The sequence below is a fragment of the Schistocerca nitens genome, chromosome 3, assembly GCF_023898315.1.
Source record: "Schistocerca nitens isolate TAMUIC-IGC-003100 chromosome 3, iqSchNite1.1, whole genome shotgun sequence".
Classification (NCBI taxonomy): Eukaryota; Metazoa; Arthropoda; class Insecta; order Orthoptera; family Acrididae; genus Schistocerca; species Schistocerca nitens.
Genome location: NC_064616.1, coordinates 530506400 through 530530199, shown reverse-complemented (window position 1 = coordinate 530530199; position 23800 = coordinate 530506400). Strand labels below are relative to the sequence as shown.

At 43.8% G+C, this 23800-nt stretch overlaps 1 protein-coding gene across 2 annotated transcripts in view; it reads left to right on the top strand.

Annotated features, from left to right (window-relative positions):
- Positions 1 to 8460: 8460 nt before the first annotated feature.
- LOC126248444 (uncharacterized) overlaps positions 8461 to 23800 on the top strand; it is a 474060-nt gene continuing 458720 nt past the window's right edge. For both annotated transcript variants that reach the window (XM_049949424.1, XM_049949422.1), the window contains exon 1: positions 8461 to 8536. In XM_049949424.1, the coding sequence (XP_049805381.1) occupies positions 8477 to 8536 (60 nt within the window). In that variant the 5' untranslated portion in view covers positions 8461 to 8476. The remainder of the gene's footprint in view (positions 8537 to 23800) is intronic.

Here is a 23800-nt window from a genome sequence, read left to right as displayed (position 1 = left end):
CCTATGGAAGAAATGATGACAGAAACGAGCACATACAATCTAGATAGTGAACCTCCAACTCTAGAAGAAGTTAAAGAAATAATCAAGTCACGCAAGAATCGTAGAGCACCAGGAGAAGACGGCATCATGGCAGAACTCTGGAAGATACCTGGGAGACCATGAAAATTCCTGACGACTGGAAAACTGCCCTGATACACCCACTACACAAAAAAGGTGACAATAGTGACCCGAACAACTACAGAGGAATATTCCTACTACCGGACACATACAAGATCCTCTCTAAAGCTTTATACTAAACAGACTAGAATGCCAGACCGACCATTTCATTGGGGAACACCAAGCAGGCTTCCGTAAAGGGCGGTCTTGTGTGGAACAAATTTGGAACTTGAAAATGATTTTACAACACAAACAGAACCTGATCGTTACCTTTGTTGACTTCAAAAAGGCGTACAACTCTATCGACCGCAAAACTCTCCTCAAAATTCTAGCTGAATACGAAGTAGACAGCAAAACACGGCCTATCATAGAGCAAAACTTGACCAACACGACCTCCAGAGTAAGGTTCTGTGGAGGCTATCAGAGCCGTTTGAAATTCGCACAGGTGTCCGACAAGGCGATGGCCTCTCACCTCTCCTTTTCAATCTAGTGTTAAATAAGGTAATAAAAGAATGGGAAATATCACAACAGGGGATAACCTTTGGAAACCTACAGATTAAATGAGTGGCTTTTGCAGACGATTTGGCGATTGTCACGAAAGGTATAAACGAAACAAAAGACGCTATTGAGAAACTACACGAAATCGCTTCCAAAACTGGTCTACAGATCTCTTACGAAAAGACACAGTTTATGAGCACAAAGAAACTCTCATCTCTGAACACAAAGTATGGCACGATTTACAAAACGGCAAACTTCAAATACCTCGGTGAAACACTACAAATGAGTGGACATAACAGAGACTCAAACGAAGAAAGAAAAACTAAACTGGACAAGGCATAAAAAGTAGTGTGGAATCATTACAACAAGAAGTCTATCTCACAAAAAGCCAAATTACGCCACTACGACACGTTGGTGCTCCTCGAGGCACAATATGTAGCAGAGAACACGCTAATCCTAGGGCATACCCGTATGAGACAACTAGAAAAAGTAGAACGGAAAATACTTAGGAAAATATTTGGCGCAACTAACAACAATGGATGGTTCAAATGGCTCTGAGCACTATGGGACTCAACTGCTGAGGTCATTAGTCCCCTAGAACTTAGAACTAGTTAAACCTAACTAACCTAAGGACATCACAAACAACCATGCCCGAGGCAGGATTCGAACCTGCGACCGTAGCGGTCTTGCGGTTCCAGACTGCAGCGCCTTTAACCGCACGGCCACTTCGGCCGGCAACAACAATGGAATATGGATCAAGAAACCTACAGAGGAACTATACAAACATACGGCGACAATCACAGAAAATATTAGAAAACGCAGACTACAATTCTATGGACACCTATACAGAATGCCATCACACAAACTGACCAGAAAGATCTTTGACTGGGTAACTACTAGAAACAACAAATGGGTGGCAGAGGTAAAAACGACCTGAACCAACTCAACATCACAGCAGGCATAATAAACGACAGAATAAAATTCAGAAACATCATTAAGAAAAGTAAACTACATGAGATACACGGTGACAAACGAACAGGCGTAAAATGGACCAAAGAATGCAAGCAAGATTACAGCCGGAAGGTGAAAGAAATATGGGCAACCAAAAAGGCATTCAAGATGAAGCCGAAGACACGAAGCCGACAAGAAGCATGGACAGAGGACCGGGAACAAAAACACAGCAAGTGAATGAGGGAAGTTTGGGCAGCAAGGAAGGCAGCAAAAGGAATTGGCCATGTAGTTTAGTCCAACTGCGCTCTTTAAGGGCAAAGCACCAATAATATATATACCCATGAAATGTAACTTGATAATTCCCTATGTCAATAACTGGTATAGCATTGAAAAATATTAATAAGCGTAATACTTTGGCTATAATGAGAGAGGTATGAAATAAAACACAAACACGGTTTGAGATTATATGTACATAAATTATTTATTTATTTAAATATCATACATAGGATGTAGTATTTCAAGAAAATCACAGACTCTTTCTGTGTCTTTTTGGTTGGTTGGTTGTTGGGATGTTTAAGGGGGACTAAACAGCTAAGGTCATCAGTCCCCCATGTGTCTTTTTCTTTGCAACTGTACAGCGTATTCTAAACAGAGCTTTTTGACATGCAATAAATTCCGCGAGTATCTCCCTCAAGCCAATGGATGCCTCACAATACTAAGGTTTTTCACATGCACATTTAATCTGTTTCTCTTTGGGTTCAGCATTCATATGCAAGCAAAGATGTTGGTTCAAATCATCAACATGTATGCAGAGTCTATGCTCTACAACCAACGGTTCAGTCTATCCAATGCAAGATGTTGCGCAGTATCCAGATCGTATAACTTCATAAATGAGGTGTGCCTTAGATAAACGCAGTTGTTCCCCTATTTCACACATAATGCATAGTCATCATACACTGTTGTAATAGAAACTGTCACACCAGTAACGCAAATGTCTGGGGGAGGACGAGTTGGATAATACTCTGCAGTCATCTGCTGATTGATGTAGCGCTCTGTACGACATATTTTGTCCCAGTCGAACTCGGAAATTAGCACTTTAATACCCTTCGATATATTTTCAATTTCCATTCTCACATGCAAGCCCCAGGTATGATGTGCTTCTATATCAACGTTTACACGTTTTTTTTCCACTAGGAGTTAAATTGTATGTGGGTGTGAAAAGCATGGGTACACTCGATGCCTTCTTAACCACAGCATCTGCACTCTGTGGTTGCACTATCACAGGGATGTTCTGCTGGGATGGATCATATGTGGGTGACCAGTACTGTCCTCCATCTTGATGTTGTTTAGGACCACCACCAGCGTTCGATGTGTAGGGGGCAGATCACATGTCCTCATCACACAAATCGATGATTGGGACAGACAAAAGCAGCTCCTTGTCCTGCTCCAGCAAGTGGGCTATGTGGGCTACAGGATACCACATTGTCGCTAAAGGATCAGATGTGCTGGAGGTTGTTGCTGTCGTAGGTCTAGAGGTCGCTGCAGGTCTCGACAAGATGGCAGGTTGCTACAGGTCTGGACGTAGCACGGATTGGCATGTTGATGCTTGACCCTGCTGTCTTGGACGCGTTGAGGGCTACTGCTGAAGAAAGACAAGGAAGCATTACACATGGCCAACACACAGAAACAATGAATAATAATAAAAATAATAATAATAATGCTAACCACAGAAAAAGATGTGATATGGGATACTTAGTTTACCATTTCATCCTGTTCTGCAGGGCTGTGTTGGATTGTGACTGCTGTTGATACTTCATGGGTCTTCCTCTTCTTCTTCTTCTGCTGCTGCTGACTGACTGAGGTCCCAGAGGCGCTGAGAAAGCCCTATATCCACTCCAATGACATTACCAGATACTGCCATCCTATTGGCTGAAGCCTAACACGTGACTGGATTAAGGGCTCCTATTGGTTCCCGCCATTTTCCCCCACCCCAGACTGCCATCCTGTGTTACGTCATGGAATGGACGACAGCGCCCTCTGGTGGCAGTACTGTGTGCTAGGTCCAGACCTCATGGTGAACACACTTTTTCCCGCCATTTCCCTCTACCCCAGACCATCACCTTGGATTATGTCACAGAATGGACGACAGTGCCCTCTGGTGGTGGTACTGTGTACTAGGCCAGTTAGACTATGGACTTCATGGTGAACACACTGGATGGCTGTACAGCCTCAAATTGTTTAAATAAAGACTGAATGCAAAATAAAGACTTATGTGCAGATCACTCCGAGTCCTGTTCTCGCCATTTCCTAGGAAGAGGTGGCGGTCAGATGACTTAGGTTAGTGGAGGGAGCCCATTTTCTTAGGTTAGTAGAGGTAGCTGTGGTGTGTTGCATTGTCCTGATGGAATTTGAACTTCCGACCGTTTTCTGGGGGAGGGGGTTTAGGTTAGTGGAGGGGGCCCAATTGACCTATCTTCCCACCAAAATCCGCCAACTTGGATGACGTCACGACCGCCACCTTGGATGGCGTCATTGCCGTCATCTTGGATACATCTGGCAACAATGGAGAGTGTCTACACTAGTGACAGTTGCAACTGGATATTTAGATGTGTGGCCTCTCTTCTGTGATGTACCATCAACTGCCACAGATAAGTCTGTCATGTTATTTAATTCTACTTCTTCTTTAGCAACGGCTTTCATAGAAGCAACAGCAACAGATTTGACACATACACCAATTACTTCTGTGCACTTACTTGACCTGGTTGGTGGGTTTGACAAGTCCAGCATCGCACATAATACTTGAGCTGCAGTCAATCCCTTACCTATGCACCTCATTCCATATAAGAATCTAACGTTACTCTCAATCAAAATCATTCTTGCACTTTTGAGAAGTCCAACATTACGCAGAGCCTGCAAAGTTTGTTAGCTAGTCCAGTCCTTGCAGATGTGTCCTCAAATATGCTAATTTGCCCACCACAAAACTTACACGATACAGCATCTTGTACAACTTGTCCTAACACACTCAAATCTAATATAACATAATCTAAACTATTTGCATGATCTCCTTTGTCAATAAATAAATCATCATTTTTTCCAAGCTTCCTCCTCGAAGCACTAATAGGCGTGTCCTTTTCGTGTGTCTGTGTAATATCTATTTCAGGGTCAGCACTGGATTCAGATCTAGTCGTATGCTGATTTCCATGGAAACGTCACTTCTTAAAAGAACTGTTTCTTTTCGTCATACTGAAAAGAGGTATAAGAATGTGTAATAGTACACCAAACCACTATGTTTACAGTTCAACACCTATAAAACACTACACCCACAAAGTAAACTCACAAGATGCATGTGCAACACTGCCATGTATGTTTACACAGTGCATGCAACCTCTTAACAAGAATTCAAGGAATAAATAGCTGAAAACCACAGCCTTGTAGATTAAATAGTTCCAGAGATAGCAAGTCAATGCAGAAAGACCGGATTTTTTTACACTTGCAGTATTAAATTTGAAATGATAAAAAGTACACCTACAATTGTAATTAATCGACAAATGTCACATAAAATTATTCAGGAGAGATGAAATATTAGTAAGAGATAATAATCAGAAAATGTCAGAACAATGTCACCATACATACTCTCCTTAAGGGGTGGCCGGATGTCCTTCCTATCGTCATCCCATTATCCCCCAGGATAGAATATGTGTACCCTAACTGACTACATGTAGCGTTATTCGTGCGAAATCGAGCGTAAATTGCTAGGAGATTGTATTTCATGCTCAGGAAATATATTTCTAACATTGTAATATTAACAGCATTTCATTCCACACGACTAATAGGTTGGAAACCGCACCGCTCTAACATTATAGTGTGTTTTAAGTGCGGAACCATGAGGACTTAGAAGTGCATATGTTTATGCTCTCTCTTACCAATACCTTCTTGGTACTGACCCTAGACACTAGAACAATACTTTAGAACTGATAGTGGAGTTGGTTTACGTAAAATGTTTCAAACTTCGTCCATCTCCTTCTTCTTAACCGTCTGTTATATCGTCACAACACTTTCTTATCTTCTATACAGCGATAAGGGTTGCTAACCTCCTCCACGTGCGATCATTTAGAGAGATTTTGTGCATTTGGATAGGCGCCGAGGTTAATACTGGTGCAGAACAGCAGTTACGGACTCAGTTCACTCTGTTCCTTCACGAGACAAGGAATGTAGTGGTCTACTTCTGGTCAGCTGCAGATTATACCGGTGACAGTGTTGCAGGTAGTGTTCATCGCAGATAATGTGAAGAGATCTTTCAATCTCTAACTTTATCCTAAGAATGCGAAAATGCTCTGTGACTCCCACGTGCTTAGGGGAAGTTGGGCAATCGTAATCGTAAATTAGCACACTATAATCGAAGTGCTAGAAATATATAGATCACTGTCTGATATACTTTGGTGTATACGTTCAAGAATTGACACTGAATGGGCATACTGCACAGTCATCTATCTACATTCGCCAGCTAGTATATGGTACTCGCAAAGTAGAGGAAGGGCTGTTTTAGCAGTGATATAGAAACTGGGATGCATACTGCCATGTCACTGGCCGGCATTGAAATTACAGTAAAATTTCTAAAATTGATCACACTATCAACTGTGATGCTTGTTACAGTATATCGATTGAGTCTTTTCCATCCGATCTGTCCACTGGTACACTATTGATTACCACATAATGATTGACTGACATCGCTTGTTTGAGATGGAGAAAGAGTCGTGATGGAGGTGCAACACCTTCCAGGGGTGGCTAGCACTGAAACAGTGATAGCATACATCACTACAATGTGAGGAATCAGTCGAAACGGAAAACCCAGCCATCTGCTTCCCTGTCACAGTGAAAGATCGGTTTCACGCTGAAAAATTCATGCTTTACTCGACAGTAGGAGAACAGTGGAATTGAGGAATTGTCGTTGGAGGTAGTTTCCATATTTCATGGTCTGTATACCACTTTTGGAAGGTTTAACTGTCAGTGCAATATGGCTGCTGTATGTTTTCTTTCGATCTGTACAAAATAGTTTTGCCACTGAAAGTCTCTTAATTTTTCAGTCCCTAACACAGGCACAGCAGCAGTTTTGTGGGCAAATTAAGTAAGAGCCAATCACCCATCAAAATGCTCCATTCACAAGACGCCCTTTGTGCGGCGCATAGGAGACTCTACAGACTGGTTCGAACAAGACAGGGGAAAGGTATCTATGGAAAGTTCTGAGAGTAACGTGCTGTCTTCTTCGTTCGAATGTTCAGAGACATGTCAAAGCAGACCATCCACCTCTAGTGGCATGCTGCACCTCACCCGCCATTGTGGCTTTAGAGCATCTGCAAACCAGTATCTGTAGCACACCGAAGATTCACCAAAATTCCCAGCCATTTCTCTTGTTTCAAGGACAGTGCTTCTAATTCTGTTTGTGTAATTGTTCTGATTTTCCCGTCTGTGCTATAACGCCAGTGTGTGCTTCGAAAAGTGAGGAAAATAACGTCCCTGACTCCAGAAGCAGAAAATATACACCTAAGAACACTCACTGTTTCAGAAACGTGATGAACACCACAGCAGCTGCAGGACTCAGAAATTTTTTTCTCTCTCTGGCAGTGCCTTCAAACAAGCAGCTAAAACTGTGAAACTGGTAAGCGCCCTGTTTAGAGTTATATAGATGTTTATTTCGACTTCCAAATATCTTAGTTCTGATGTGTAAAATCAGATATAGCAGTTGATATCAGTTCAGCGATTTGTTTCCCACAAAAACGTGTGAAGTGTCTCAGGGAGATCTTACAGATCTTATGACTAACTTTTTCCCCAAGACATTTAAGTCTCTTCTTTATCTGCCATAATGATCGAAGCAGAGGATTCATTTCTTCTGCTTCGATCATTGTCATAGGTAAAGAAGAGATTAAAATGTCTCAGGGCAAAAGTTAATTATAAGATCTATAAGATCACCTATGGTACAGGACTTTCCCATTTCGTCCAACGCTGGGGTGCTATTCCAATGCTGGAGAGCCCTGGCAATAGTGACAATGTAAATCAAAATAAGCTGAAGATATGAATTGAGGTTTTTGTTGGGGAGGGCACTTGGGTAGTTCGTGCAGAAATCTTGACCATGGTGCTGTAGTGGTGTAACGGTTAGCATTTCTGCCTAGCAAGCAAGAAGGCACAGGTTCTAATTCATTTCTTCTGCTTCGATCATGTCTCAGGGAGGTTTAACAAGTGAGCAATGATCTTTTCAGAGTCCATGTTCGAGTGATCAAAACTGATGCAAACTACTATGCAACGATCTTTTTTTAAAATTGTATTCAGTTGAATTTAGTGACTCCTGTAGCAGCCTGTGCCCAAAGACAAGTGTATTTCCGACAGAAGCGTGTGAAGTGTCTCAGGGAGGTTTCACAAGTGTGCAGCGATATTTTTAGAGCCTATGTTCGAGTGTGACGCTATACAGCGCAAAAATGACGCAAACTACTGTGCAACAATTTTTTTTTTTTTTCCTTCCAGACCACAGGAGTAGATGTAGGCCTGTAAAGCTAGCATACATGATAAATGGCATGTCGTGTAGGTTTACTAATCTCTACAGCATGGACCTCCTATTGTATCCCAAATGCGCCGGTAGCTTTCTGCGGTAGGTGGTCCTTCCCGGAACTACCCTAATAAGGGCAGGTTGAGCCCCTTGTCGGCCGGGGTGTCTGCTGGGGTAGCGCCAGACAGCGGGCGACGGCCAGTGACCAGCGGCCAGCCGCCAGCTCTTTAGTGGGGCGCGCAGCGACACGCCGTGGCCAGGCGGCTGTGGTGGGGGGACCGGCTGACGCGCAGACTCGTGCTTCAGTTGCCAGGCGACCGCCGCACCGCGAGGATGTGTCGCTTGTTGCTCCCGCCAGCGCTGTCGTGGCTCGTGCCGCTGCCCCTGCTGCTGGTGAGTTGAGCAGCGTACGCTTCCAAACTTCTGTCACCAAACCGCCCTCAAACTTAATAATTCGCTTTCGTTATCGAGAAATCTGTAAAACTTTTTGCAGCCACTTTCATTGATATTTACAGCCAAGTGTTTGTTTCCGATGGGATGTTTTGTGGCGTATCATTAAGTGACCGCCCACTTTTTCCGTAATGTTGACATGCTTCCTTTAAACATTCGTGAATTCGTGAGCTATTAAACATTTATGAGTTTAAGTTCTTTTCTCTTAAGTGTTCACTAAATGTTGATTGGTCCTCACATGCACTACTTAATAACGCTATATGAAGTCGACTTTTCATAGTTTAAACATCATTTCGAAAGAAGTATACAGAAATATTTGAGCTGTTGTCAAGAAGCTTGTTAGGAAGGAAAAAATTGAGCGTATTGAACAGTAAAGTCACCTACCTGTTACGAGTACTAACGCTTCTTTTGGTAGAACACTTTAGACGTTATGTAAAATAGGGGAAGAAGCGTCCGAACTATATTGGTGGCTAACGTGTAAACCGCTTTCTAAGAAATGCGGTAATAAATCATTAACATTCATTGTCTTGTTGGTGCCACGCGTAACTAAACGGTCAGGCATAAACTACAAAACTTTATTTACAATTTTGACGTAACGGAAGTGTCACGTGAGTTTTAAAGCGCTCTTGGAAATTTTAGAATGAGGGTAAACATTAAGTAATGGGTGCAAATAGGAGAGGACAGTGGCTGGCGAAGTGAGAGATACTTGGAGAGGTCTTCAATTTCGTATTAAATGCCCTGAAACGAAATTCTACGTAGTGATGTAAGTAAACAACAAGGCCATCACTCTCATTCACGACGAAGATGAACGTGAATAACATGCGAAGCATTTAATAGTGTCAAACCAGTTATTAAAGATAGTTATTTACGGATAAAGAGAGAGTGAAACAAATATAAACGACGTTATTTGTAAAATGAAATGTGAATTGCAGTAAATTATATTTTGAAGGTATCTGTACGCATTTACGTTCTCTGTAATAAATTACCCTTTTTTTTTCGCTTACTGTCACACGCCTGTCTCGCTTACGGCGTGTTCATTCCTGGTTTAAACAACTCGACACCCGAGAGGCATTAACGACTTCTTAAAATTAGTGTTGATGTCACAGGTGTTTAATTCCCAGATTGGTAACTGATGTTTACATTTCAATTGTTTCCTTGTATGGCGTTAGGAAAACATAAACACGTATCAGCGCTGACGTACATCGCGATGCGAAACAGGTGTCCGGAAGAACAGCGGTCCGTTTTGGAACTACATACTTCATTTCTTGTTACTTCGTATACATTTCCGTAAGAGAATACGAATGCAGGTAGTGAAAGATTGTAACTAGTAGCATATTTCAATTCTCCAGCTCCAGAAATGGCTACACCTCTCCATCCGAAACATCAACTGGCGGAGTCCTGCCCACATCGCAATGGACAAACTGTACTAATTTACTGTGATAGAATCTTGCAGCCAGTGTGATACGACTGGTTACATAGGTCCACAACTGTTGATCAAGTGCTGTTGTAGCTTATATAAGTTTGTAATAGCTGGTAGAAATTATTATGGACTAATTCTTCGGAAAATGTTTTTTGAAAAATGCTACTGATATTTCGTTGCCTGCGTATTACGTGAATATGTGCATAACGCTGTGAACATCGTGTTGAAGCTAGTAACTACGTGGTTGTGAAGATAACGTGCAAGAAATCGCTTCTGAAATTTTGGTGTTGGTGTGAACTTCTTGCCGTACGTCTTTACCAAATTACAGTCTGTAATTATTTTTTGTAATGCCTGTAATTTCATTTTGTAATTAGGATCAATATGCAAAAGAATTTCCTGTGATGGCGTAAAATCACGGGCGACAACGAGAATTACATGTTAGCTTCGTTATTCGCCAAGTCCACGGTCCTGTGGATTGAGCTATACACTGGGTGTTTCCGAGCAAACACCTGTAGATATCGAATTCCTTTAATCTTCGAGATGTTCTTAAAGTTCACGTGACAACTAAAGCCTCGTGATTAGGTTTTATTCTTGTTGCCCGTGTAGATTTCCGCGATATTAAGTCCACAGTTACCTAGAGGTAGCGCAGCATCTGCTGCACTGTACTTTCATTCGGAAGACACTGTTCTTCAGATCCTCGTCTGTACATCGGGAGTTAAGTTTTCAATAATCTCCCTTTGAATGTATGTGGACGTCTGACAGTGGCTCCAACAAACGGCTGCATCCTTTTTTCCTTTGTAACCAAGTTACTCGTAATGTAGTGCTTTTGATGACCTAGAGGCAGACAGAGGACCTTCAATTTTCAGAGTTAAATTCTGAAAAATACAGTCAGCTCTTAGACAAGCGGTGACACACAAAAGTGAACGACAAATCTGATCAGTAATTATAAGGTACTTCGGTGGATTGCGCGGGTAAAAAACAGGTTTTAATATAAAATTGTCCACCTTTACACGTCATGCTGTACAACTTTCACACAGCCAAAAATTGGTAGAGGTAACGGCCCCGCAAAATACTGAAAGAAATCCTTGATTCAGTCAGGGATCGAACATTAAACGTGTAGTTTCGTAATGCAATATTTGCTGACACGCTAGGACACAATTTTTGTGTAAGATGTAATAAGAATTTGGTTGATGCCGTTGTAAAGCATCGTAATCTTTGTTTCCAACTGCCTGTTGGAACAATAAAATTCTAAATTGAAAATTTTTCGCAGTCACTAATTACACATATTGGCATCCAAAAACCAAATATAGACGAGAAACGAAAGAAATGTAATGAGAGTAGCTGTGCAAGCACTGTAAATTATCATAAAAATTTTCCGACAAACTGGAGCTACGACGTCTCTACAGAGCAGGCATACTCTCTCCTTCGGGGTGACAAACAATTCAAGGCATTATGTTATCCCCATAATGATAACGTGTCATAGCATTGTCGTTGCGGGCACAGGAAATTTTGATTGTAACGTCACAAATAAACACAGTGACGTGCCACAATGGCTGGTAAACGGGACTAGTATTCGGGACGACGGCGGTTCACTTCTCCGTTCGGCCATTCTAATTTAGGTTTCCCATGATTTACCTAAACAGATTAAGGAAGTGCCGGGAGGTTTCCCTTGATGAGGACACGACCGATTTTTTCCCCGTCATTCTCTCAATCCGATGTTGTGTTCTTTCTCTAATGACTTCATCGTGGACAGGATATAGTACCTGATCACACATCTTTTCGTACAGACACCACATACAGTCAGTTTTATCAGGGTGAAGTCCTCGGTCACCTTGACACAGGTTGGACGTGGACGGTCTCGGCTATGTGTAGTGTGCCACACTGACATTTTAAGGCTCTGGCGATTATTCTTAGGCTTTGGTGCATGTGCCAGTTGCGTGTCACACTCACTGCTGTTCATTGACGAGCATTTAAATTGCAGAATCCACTGCACAAAGATTGTACAAAAACAAACGAAGGAATGCTATCTTCAGTTTAATCCCGCAACAGTTCGCAGAATGTCTTCGTCATTCATACATCTGGAGGCATAGTGATGTCCGGCATGACGAGAGGATGTACATTGAATGAGATCATTTCAGTAGTGGTGTAGTAGTAGTAGTAGTAGTAGTAGTAGTAGTAGTAGTGTGACGGGAAGACAGTGCTGAATGAACGTACCGATCTTACAACTACTCTGATGTTCGGAGTTACAGATATGAGGTACTGCAACTTCATGCGCCGCTTTTCGTGGATGAAGTCCGCCCAGACTTTCTGTTCATGATGTTAGTCTGCATCGAGTTGATCCGGTTGATGACTTTCTCTCATGTGAAGATATTTGTCCCCATGGACTGGGCAGATATACCTCCGGATAGCAATCTTGTAGAGTATGTTCAGAGTACATAGTGTTTCCAGTTCCAGAGCTATGATAGTTACGTATTTTGAACATTATTTGTACTAAATATCTAACCGTTAAGCTTAGTTTAGCTCTTCCTCTTCAGGAAGTTTTTACTCACTTCTTGTATATGCTAAACATTTAGACACTAGAATATTTGAATTATTGTGCACTTTGTCTTACTTTCATCTTACGAAATTATTGTTGTTGTTGTTGTTGTTGTGGTCTTCAGTCCTGAGACTGGTTTGCTGCAGCTCACCATGCTACTCTATCCTGTGCAAGCTTCTTCATCTCCCAGTACCTACTGCAACCTACATCCTTCTGAATCTGCTTAGTGTATTCATCTCTTGGTCTCCCTCTACGACTTTTACCCTCCACGCTGCCCTCCAATACTAAATTGGTGATCCCTTGATGCCTCAGAACATATCCTACCAACCGATCCCTTCTTCTGGTCAAGTTGTGCACCAACTCCTCTTCTCCCCAATCCTATTCAGTACCTCCTCATTAGTTATGTGATCTACCCATCTAATCTTCAGCATTCTTCTGTAGCACCACATTTCTAAAGCTTCTATTCTCTTCTTGTCCAAACTATTTACCGTCCATGGTTCACTTCCATACATAGCTACACTCCATACAAATACTTTCAGAAAAGACTTCCTGACACTTAAATGTATACTCGATGTTAACAAATTTCTCTTCTTCAGAAACGCTTTCCTTGCCATTGCCAGTCTACATTTTATATCCTCTCTACTTCGACCATCATCAGTTATTTTGCTCCCCAAATAGCAAAACTCTTTTACTACTTTAAGTGTCTCATTTCCTAATCTAATACCCTCTACATCACCCGACTTAATTCGACTACATTCCATTATCCTCGTTTTGCTTTTGTTGATGTTCAACTTATATCCTCCCTTCAAGACACCATCCATTCCGTTCAAATGCTCTTCCAAGTCCTTTGCTGTCTCTGACAGAATAACAATGTCATCGGCGAACCTCAAAGTTTTTATTTCTTCTCCATGGATTTTAATACCTACTCCGAATTTTTCTTTTGTTTCCTTTACTGCTTGCTCAATATACAGATTGAATAACATCGGGGAGAGGCTACAACCCTGTCTTACTCCCTTCCCAACCGCTGCTTCCCTTTCATGTCCCTCGACTCTTATAACTGCCATCTGGTTTCTGTACAAATTGTAAATAGCCTTTCGCTCCCTGTATTTTACCCCTGCCACCTCCAGAATTTGAAAGAGAGTATTCCAGTCAACATTGTCAAAATCTTTCTCTAAGTCTACAAATGCTAGAAACGTAGGTTTGCCTTTCCTTAATCTTTCTTCTAAGATAAGTCGTAAGGTCAGTATTGCCTCACGTGTTCCAGTATTTCTACGGAATCCAAACTGATCTTCCCCGAGGTCGGCTTCTACTAGTTTTTCCATTCGTCTGTAAAGAATTCGCGTTAGTATTTTGCAGCTGTGGCTTATTAAACTGATTGTTCGGTAATTCTCACATCTGTCAACACCTGCTTTCTTTGGGATTGGAATTATTATATTATTCTTGAAGTCTGAGGGTATTTCGCCTGTTTCATACATCTTGCTCACCAGATGGTAGAGTTTTGTCAGGACTGGCTCTCCCAAGGCCGCCAGTAGTTCCAATGGAATGTTGTCTACTCCGGGGGCCTTGTTTCGACTCAGGTCTTTCAATGCTCTGTCAAACTCTTCACGCAGTATCGTATCTCCCATTTCATCTTCATCTACATCCTCTTCCATTTCCATAATATTGTCCTCAAGTACATCGCCCTTGTATAGACCCTCTATATACTCCTTCCACCTTTCTGCTTTCCCTTCTTTGCTTAGAACTGGGTTTCCATCTGAGCTCTTGATGTTCATACAAGTGGTTCTCTTATCTCCAAAGGTCTCTTTAATTTTCCTGTAGGCAGTATCTATCTTACCACTAATAAGAAAAGCCTCTACAGCCTTACATTTGTCCTCTAGCCATCCCTGCTTAGCCATTTTGCACTTCCTGTCGATCTCATTTTTGAGACGTTTGTATTCCTTTTTGCCTGCTTCATTTACTGCATTTTTATAATTTCTCCTTTCATCAATTAAATTCAATATTTCTTCTGTTACCAAAGGATTTCTATTAGCCCTCGTCTTTTTACCTACTTGATCCTCTGCTGCCTTCACTACTTCATCCCTCAAAGCTACCCATTCTTCTTCTACCGTATTTCTTTCCCCCATTCCTGTCAATTGTTCTCTTATGCTCTCCCTGAAACTCTGTACAACCTCTGGTTCTTTCAGTTTATCCAGGTCCCATCTCCTTAAATTCCCACCTTTTTGCAGTTTCTTCAGTTTTAATCTACATGTCATAACCAATAGATTGTGATCAGAGTCCACATCTGCCCCTGGAAATGTCTTACAATTTAAAACCTGGTTCCTAAATCTCTGTCTTACCATTATATAATCTATCTGATACCTTTTAGTATCTCCAGGGTTCTTCCATGTATACAACCTTCTATCATGATTCTTAAACCAAGTGTTAGCTATGATTAAGTTGTGCTCTGTGCAAAATTCTACCAGGCGGCTTCCTCTTTCATTTCTTAGCCCCAATCCATATTCACCAACTACGTTTCCTTCTCTCCCTTTTCCTACACTGGAATTCCAGTCACCCATGACTATTAAATTTTCGTCTCCCTTCACTATCTGAATAATTTCTTTTATTTCATCATACATTTCTTCAATTTCTTCGTCATCTGCAGAGCTAGTTGGCATATAAACTTGTACTACTGTAGTAGGCATGGGCTTCGTTTCTATCTTGGCCACAATAATGCGTTCACTAAGCTGTTTGTAGTAGCTTACCCGCGTTCCTATTTTCCTATTCATTATTAAACCTACTCCTGCATTACCCCTATTTGACTTTGTGTTTATAACCCTGTAGTCACCTGACCAGAAGTCTTGTTCCTCCTGCCACCGAACTTCACTAATTCCCACTATATCTAACTTTAACCTATCCATTTCCCTTTTCAAATTTTCTAACCTAGCTGCCCGATTAAGGGACCTGACATTCCACGCTCCGATCCGTAGAACGCCAGTTTTCTTTCTCCTGATAACGACATCCTCTTGAGTAGTCCCCGCCCGGAGATCCGAATGGGGGACTATTTTACCTCCGGAATATTTTACCCAAGAGAACGCCATCATCATTTAATCATACAGTAAAGCTGCATGCCCTCGGGAAAAATTACGGCCGTAGTTTCCCCTTGCTTTCAGCCGTTCGCAGTACCAGCACAGCAAGGCCGTTTTGGTTATTGTTACAAGGCCAGATCAATCAATCATCCAGACTGTTGCCCTTGCAACTACTGAAAAGGCTGCTGCCCCTCTTCAGGAACCACACGTTTGTCTGGCCTCTCAACAGATACCCCTCCGTTGTGGTTGTACCTACTGTATCGCTGAGGCACGCAAGCCTCCCCACCAACGGCAAGGTCCATGGTTCATGGGGGGGCTGAAATTATTAACCGAATGTAAATACAACACGGTGATAAGGTGCCAAGGACTGTTGATACGCCTTGACGGATCAAAGTGTGAGAACAAAAATTAAAAAAAATAGTGAAATTGATAAGCCTAGTTTCTTTTGGAGCTCCCTTGTCTATTGGTCTTGGTTTTCTATAGAACTCCCACTTTTACACTGCCTAAGGATACGTAAAAAGGAAGGAATGGTGTAAAATGTCTGTGATCACTTAATGCGAAAGTTAAATGTTATTCTGGTTCAAGCAAGATAGCTTATTTTCAGGTTGTTCAGCAAGGTTACCGGACATAAAATGACAACGTAAGGCAGCCAGTTTGAGTCCATCATGTAAATATGTGAAATCGATTTATAATATAAGTTTGCATATATAAAGGAAAACTCTCGCGTCCAATTTAATTACAAAATTGACTGAATACGCTTACGTTGTTTTTCACTTGTAGCGACCTTGTTGCTGACATTGTTTATAGCTGTAAATAGCAGACTGGTACTGCTGTAGGTCCGTTTTGCACAGCAATTGGTATCTAACCCCCCTCTCCCTCAGTTATCCATTAGAGCCGCCATACAAAACAGGTTACACAATGGAGGAATTCCTATTAGGCTATTTAGCTTGTGATATTGTATGCAACAAAAACTTACACGCGCAACTACCAACTATTTCTTTTTCTATAAATACTGGTCAGCAACAGCGTCTCTGGACTGTCACTGGCTGCGTTACCTCCTGTAGTTAAATGACATTATTAGCTTGAGGTCGGGCTGTTCCTGATGTCTAGGAAGCTTGAGTGATCATTATCCTTAACGAGACACGGTCGCTCAGCTCCAGGTTTCCTTTAGCAGTTGCTCCCAAAATATCTAATGTAATTCTCTCTCTCTTCCAGTCTCGTGCGGGTTACCGTTGATCTGAGGAAAAGCGGTTAACAAAAGGTAGAAATGATGCCGGTTATACTTCGTATTATGGACAGAATAAGACAGTAAATTTATTCCTCAGATTAGATTTTATGAAGTTTTTGTGCGTGTAGTACCAACTGTTGAGTGGTAAATTAGAGGGCGAATTTCTCGGAAGAGTGGAGGAATGTTGAGTGGTACTTAAGATAAGTAAATAAATTAGTGAAATCAAAGTGAAGTAGAAATTAGAAAATAAATGAAAAACTTAGTTTAGTTTAGAAGAATTACACAATGGCAAACAGCAGGCAGAGCAGAAGAGACAATGACCGTGAAGTCAGCAAGTTCCACATAAGCGGACGCTGTCGATTCAGCCGTCAGGGCATCGCCCGACCGGCTCATGTGTTTCTCAGTTGTCACATGTGAGCAAAGGCCCTCGCCTACATTCCAAGAGCCAATGACCGACGTTAAGAAGATTCTTCGAGAAGCTTTTCAAAGTGACAGAAGAGGCAATGACCGTGAAGTCGTTCACCTGCAGTAAACTGAAGTGAATAAATACGCGAGACGCAGTGGGCCCGACAGACGAAGGAAGAAGAAGAGTAGCAGTAGTTTTCAGTCGGTTTCGGTGCTGAACACCCAGTTACATTAGGTACAGAACTGTTACATTTGGTGTCAGGAGTGGGATCAAATGTAACAGTTCTGTCACTAAATATAACTGGGTTTTCTCTTTTTGATGCTAATCAGTTGTCAGGATGAGCACTACTGCAAAGGGCATTTCATTCTAAAGCATTATGTAAGGGTGAAAATAGTAAATAAATTAATTTTTCTCTCTTAACAACATGTGGGCAGGGTGGGTTCTTCCTTGGCTCGGGTATGAAGTAGAATGAAACAGCATTTTTACATAAGATAACTTTTATTGAGAGTTTGTACAACTGTTTCCATACTCTATGTTCTGGCTCGGAGAGCGGCAGCTGTGTCGTTTGCAAAGCCTTCTGCTGCGGCAGTGGCGGCGTCTGATTACGCCTGGTGGTGCGTATCTTGTCGCCGTCTCGCCCAGTTGACTGGAGACGCGCATCTTGCTGTGGCCTGTTTAATTATTGAGAGCGGAAACGTGCATCGGACGGTGATACCTTGGATGTGGCGTCCCAGTGTTTCTCTTCTCTAGCGGCCGCGTGTGTCAGTGTTGTGCGTCGGCCAGCGGAGTGGCGCGGCGGGGAAAGGCCAGTGTCCCGAACTCGAACAATGGACTCCCGCTTGCCAGTCTTCGGCTGTCAGATCTTCATCCCAGCTCACAGGTGACTGCTGATGTGAGGCTGTCTCCTTCCCGTCCTCACGAGTCACCCGGGTATGTAAAAATCAGACTTCAAATACCTTCTGTCTTCTGGCACCGAGGCTGCTGCTTGCTATTCCATTACAGCGGCGGACTTGGTGTGTCTGTGTGTGATGTAGTGTCTTCTTGCATGACGGTCTTCAGCACCGAAACTGACTGAAAACTACTGCTACTCTTCTTCTTCCTTCGTCTGTCGGGCCCACTGCGTCTCGCGTATTTATTCACTTCAGTTTACTGCAGGTGAACGACTTCACGGTCATTGCCTCTTCTGTCACGTTGAAAAGCTTCTCGAAGAATCTTCTTAACGTCGGTCATTGGCTCTTGGAATGTAGGCGAGGGCCTTTGCTCACATGTGACAACTGAGAAACACATGAGCCGGTCGGGCGATGCCCTGACGGCTGAATCGACAGCGTCCGCTTATGTGGAACTTGCTGACTTCACGGTCATTGTCTCTTCTGCTCTGCCCGCTGTTTGCCATTGTGTAATTCTTCTAAACTAAACTAAGTTTTTCATTTATTTTCTAATTTCTACTTCACTTTGATTTCACTAATTTATTTACTTAAGTACCACTCAACACAACCAACATACTTCTTGCATGGATTCTTTTGAATGACATTGACGTGCAGTTGCTCATATAGGTGACGAATACTGTCTTGAGATTCGTTAATGCACACCTGCTTGATTTGTTTGCGTAGCCCTGTAAGGGATGTTGGTGGACGAGTCGCTTGAGTCACTTGTCGTCCTTTCATGTTCCACATGTGCTTCCCCCCTGCGGGCCCAGGGGATAGAATTGGCCTGAGGTATTCCTGCATGTCGTAAGAGTCGACTAAAAGGAGTCTCTCATCTTTCGGCCTTTGTGTGATTGTCCCCTGTAAGGTTTGACCTCCATTTTTCAAAATTTTCCCGAAGAGCGAGCCAATTGGGGAAGGGAACCTTACATGGTGCATCGTGTCCATCGTGTGTTGGTATCTTTAGCTCACTTTCTCATTATGGCACTGAAGTTCTGCTCGTCCTCCATCTCTTGAGCGAGGACACCTTCCTGGGTGCATTTCCTCCACCCACTATGCAGTGTCGTTTTGTGCGCCGACGAGGACAATGGGATTCTTTGCACCTTATGCAGCACAGTAGCCAGTCCATTGTGGTGGGGTGACATGTACCCTGTGGTTGTAGCCCCCTGACTACACAGGGATTGCTCTGCTGATGCCTGTGCCATTAACTCTCCACATATGCCAAGGAGTAGATGCCAGGTGGCCTTTGCTACAGCTGGTTGGCGCCCGTGGGGAGGGCCCCTGTTTAGAGTGGGTGGCATCAGGGCATATGATGCACGGTCAAGTGTACCACGTCATCACTTGCTGGTGATCAAACGCCAGCAGTCTCTAAGTGTTCCAACTCTCAGTACAAAGCAAGGAAGTATGATCCTAAATTGTTCTCCTCCCTGGCCACACCATGGGAGGAATGCCAGGCTAAGGATGTCAGCGAACCTTATTAGCCCCAGTACCTTGTATGCATGATAGGGACTCCGTTGTCTTGATTAAGCCTAAGTTTTTTGTAGAGCAGTTAGAGGACAGGTTTCGGGAGGCGGAGGGCTTGTCCAAAATGGGGTCAGGGTCACTCAATAAAAATGGCATCCTCTGCCCATTCATGGACATTACTCGCTTGTGGCAAGCTGGGGGATTTTCCGTTACCATCATGCCTCATAAGAGCTTAAATATGGTCCAGGATATTATATTTCACAGGGGTATTCTTTTGCAGTCTGACGACGAGCTGCGCGCCAACTTACAGTGACGAGGAGTTCATTTCGTCCGGCGCGTCCATTGAGGTCTGAGGGATAATCAGGTTGCCACCAGTGCCGTCATCTTGGCCGTCGCGGGTGACACATTACCCGAGAAGGTCAAGGTTATGGTATACCGGTGTGATTTCAAGTCATATATCTGTCCATGGATATATCACGTCATCCTCCATTGGAATTGCGGCGGTTTTTTCCACTACCTGGCTGAGCTATAGCAACTGTTAAGCTTTACACCTGTTTTCTGCATTGCCCTCCAGGAAACCTGGTTCCTGGCAATGCGGACCCATTCATGGCTGCAGGAGATATTGCAAGAACCATAGCGAATATAATGGTCAGTTGGAGTTTGTGTTTGTCCTGTACTCGGGATGTAGTTAACCTATGCATCTTCAAACTCCTCTTGAAGCTGTGGCTGTCACGATACAGACGATGCAGGAAATAACTGTCTGCAACGTGTATCTCCCTCTAGATGATGTGGTACCCCTGAACGTTTTGCCTAAACTGATTGATCAACTCCCTAAACCTTTCCTCCTTTGGGATATTTTAACGCCCATAACCCCTTGTAGGGTAGCACCTGCTTACTGGCCATGGCAGAGATGTCGAAAAATTGCTGTCCCAACTCGACGTCTGCCTCTTAAATGATTGGGCCACCACACACATCGTTGCGGCTCATGGTAGTTACTCGGCCATTGACTTATCAATTTGCAGCCCAAGACTCCTCCCATCTATCCACTGGAGAACACGTGACGACTTGTGTGGTAGTGACCACTTCCAAATCTTCCTGTCACTCCCCATAGTCATGCCCACGGACGACTACCCAGATGGGCTTTGAATAAGGCGTACTGGGTAGCCTTCACCTCTGCTGTCACTACTAAATCTCCCCCACACTGTTACATCGATGTGGTGGTTGAACAGGTGACTACAACGATCGTTTCTGCGGCGGAAAACGATATTCATCGTTCTTTAGTGTGCCTCTGGTGGTGTCCCTGGCATTAACATCAATTGCGTGTTGTCTACCAACGCAAACGCAATTACTGAGCACTATGCTCGAGCCTCTGCGTCGGAGAAATACCCCCAGCCTTTCGCACTCTCAAACGGCGGATGAAAAGGAAAGTCTTCTCGTTTACTACATGCCACAGTGAACCCTATAACGCCACATTTACAGAGTGGGAGCTCCTCAGTGCCCTTGCACATTGCCCCGACACAGCCCCTGGGCCAGATCGGATCCACGGTCAGATGATTAAACATCTCTCATCTGACTACAAGCGACATCTCCTCGCCGTCTTCAACCGGATCTGGTGCGATGGCGTCTTTCCATCACAATGGCGGGACAGCACCATTATTCCGGTGCTTAAACCCGGCAAAAACCCGCTTGATGTGGATAGCTATCGGCGCATCAGCCTCACCAACGTTCTTTGTGAGCTGCTGGAACGTATGGTCTGTCGGCGGTGGGTTGGGTCCTGTACTCACGTGGCGTACTGGCTCCATGTCAGGGCGGCTTCCGCCAGAGTCGCTCTACCACTGATAATCTTGTGTCCCTCAAGTCTGCCATCCGAACAGCCTTTTCCAGACGCCAACACCTGGCTGTCATCTTTTTTGATTCACAAAAACGTATGTCACGACCTGGTGACATCATATCGTTGCCACGTTATACGAGTGGGGTCTCCAGGGCCTGCTCCCGATTTTTATCCAAATTTCCTGTCGCTTCGTGCTTTTCGTGTCCAGGTTGGTGCCTCCCATAGTTCGCCCCATATGCAGGAGAATGTGGTCCCGCAGGGCTCCGTATTGAGTGTATCTCTACTTTTAGTGGCCATTAATGGTGTAGCAGCAGCTGTAGGGCCGTCCGTCTCACCGTCTCTGTATGCAGACAACTTCTCCATTTCATACTGTTCCACCAGTACCGGTGTTACTGAGCGGAGCCTACAGGGAGCCATCCACAAGGCACAGTCATGGGATCTAGCCCACGGTTTCCACGTTACGGGCGCTAACGTCTAGTGTTATGCAGTTCTGTCGGCGTTGTACCGTTCATCCGGAACCAGAAATTTACGTTAATGACGATCCACTCACTGTAGTGGAGACATACCGATTCTTAGGACTGGTTTTCGATGCCCGATTGACTTGGCTTCCTCACCTCTGTCAGCTTAAGTGGAAGTGCTGGCGGCACCTCAATGCCATCCTTTGGTAGCGAACATCCAGGTTTGCCTCTCTGTCCTGGAACGGTCCAGTCGTTCAGTGGTGTTTGTGTGGACCCCAGGACACGTCGGAATTCTAGACAACGAACTTTGACAGGCTACGCTGAAACCGCTCCTGGAGATGGGCATCTCTGAAACTGACCTGCTTTCTGTCTTATGCTGCAAGGGTTTTTGGCTTTGGGAGATGGAGTGGCATAACAGTATACACAACAAACTGCGTGTCATTAAGGAGACTGCGAATATGTGGAAGTCTTCTCTGCGGGCTTCTCACAGGGAATTAGTTGTCCTTTGTCGACTCCACATTGGCCATACGTGGCTCACACGTTTACCTCGTACGTCGCGAGGACCCACATCAGTGTTACTGTGGCTCCCAAATGACAGCCGTCCACCTCTTGCAGGACTGCCCACTTTTAGCCGCTCTGCGGCGGACTTTTAACTTTCTCAGCACCCTGTCTTCAGCGTTGGGTGACAATGCCTCAACAACAGCTTTAGTTTTACGTTTTATTCGTGAGGGTGGGTTTTATCATTTGATCTGAGTTTTAGTACATGTCCTTTCTCCCTCTGTGTCCTCCACCCTATGGCTTTTAGTGTGGAGGTTTTAATGTGTTGCAGAGTGGGTGGCTTCTCCTTTTTTATTCTCATGGTCAGCCAGCCATGGTAATCTGTTTTCTTGTTTTGAATCTCTTCTCCCTGTTTCTTGCATGTCTCTGTGGTTTTCTTGTCCCATTTTGGCCATTGTAGTGTTTATTGTCCTTTTGTCGTTCTTCTGGTACTTCCCTTCTCCTGTTATTGTGCCGTACGTCTTCATTTTCTTCTTTCCCTTGGGTAATTGTTCTACTGGGAACAAGGGACCGATGAGTTCGCAGTTTAGTCGTTTTCCCGCCTTTTAAACCTACCAACCAACCCATATGTGCTCTATTGGAGATCTTTAGGTGATCGTGCTGGCCAGAGAAGCTGCTGCACGTCTTGCAGAGCTCATAGAGTTTCACAGAAAGTGTGTGGGCGAGCATTATGCTGTTAGAACAGCATATCACTTTCCTGTTGTAAGTACAGTAGAAAACTCTCCTAACAACATTCTGCACGTAACCAGCACTGGTCAGCGTTCCCTCTACAAACACCAAAGATGAACTAGAGTTGTAGCTTATAGCACCCCTGGCCATAAGACTGAGATGGGACGAGTGTGTCTCGGACGAATGCGCAAATGGCTGTCACTTGCATGAGGGCAGAATCTGCTTTCATTGCCGAAGACCGTGCCATTGCATGCTCCAAGGATCCTTCGACAGCACTAGACGAGCCATGCCCACAGATGCTGTAGCGTGGGCATACGACGATTTAGAGTTGTGCTTTCCAGTAGACTCGCTGCTAGTAACCGGGCTGCAACGATTCGTGTTGACACTCGTGGCGTCACATTTGCTCGTATCTGCATTATTGAAACTGTACAGTCTGCCGCTGCTGTTCTTACTATAAGACGATCTTGACTGGCGTGTCTGTGTTGCGTGGAAGTCTAGAACATTGCCTTTTAGTGTAAGGATGCTCACATGTAAACTGTTGCCAGGATCGCTGTACAGCTGACTTGCCGTATCCAACTCGTGCCGCATTTCTTCGAGAGACTCATCTCGCCCCTCGAAAGGACGCAATTTGACCTCTCCAAAACCCGCT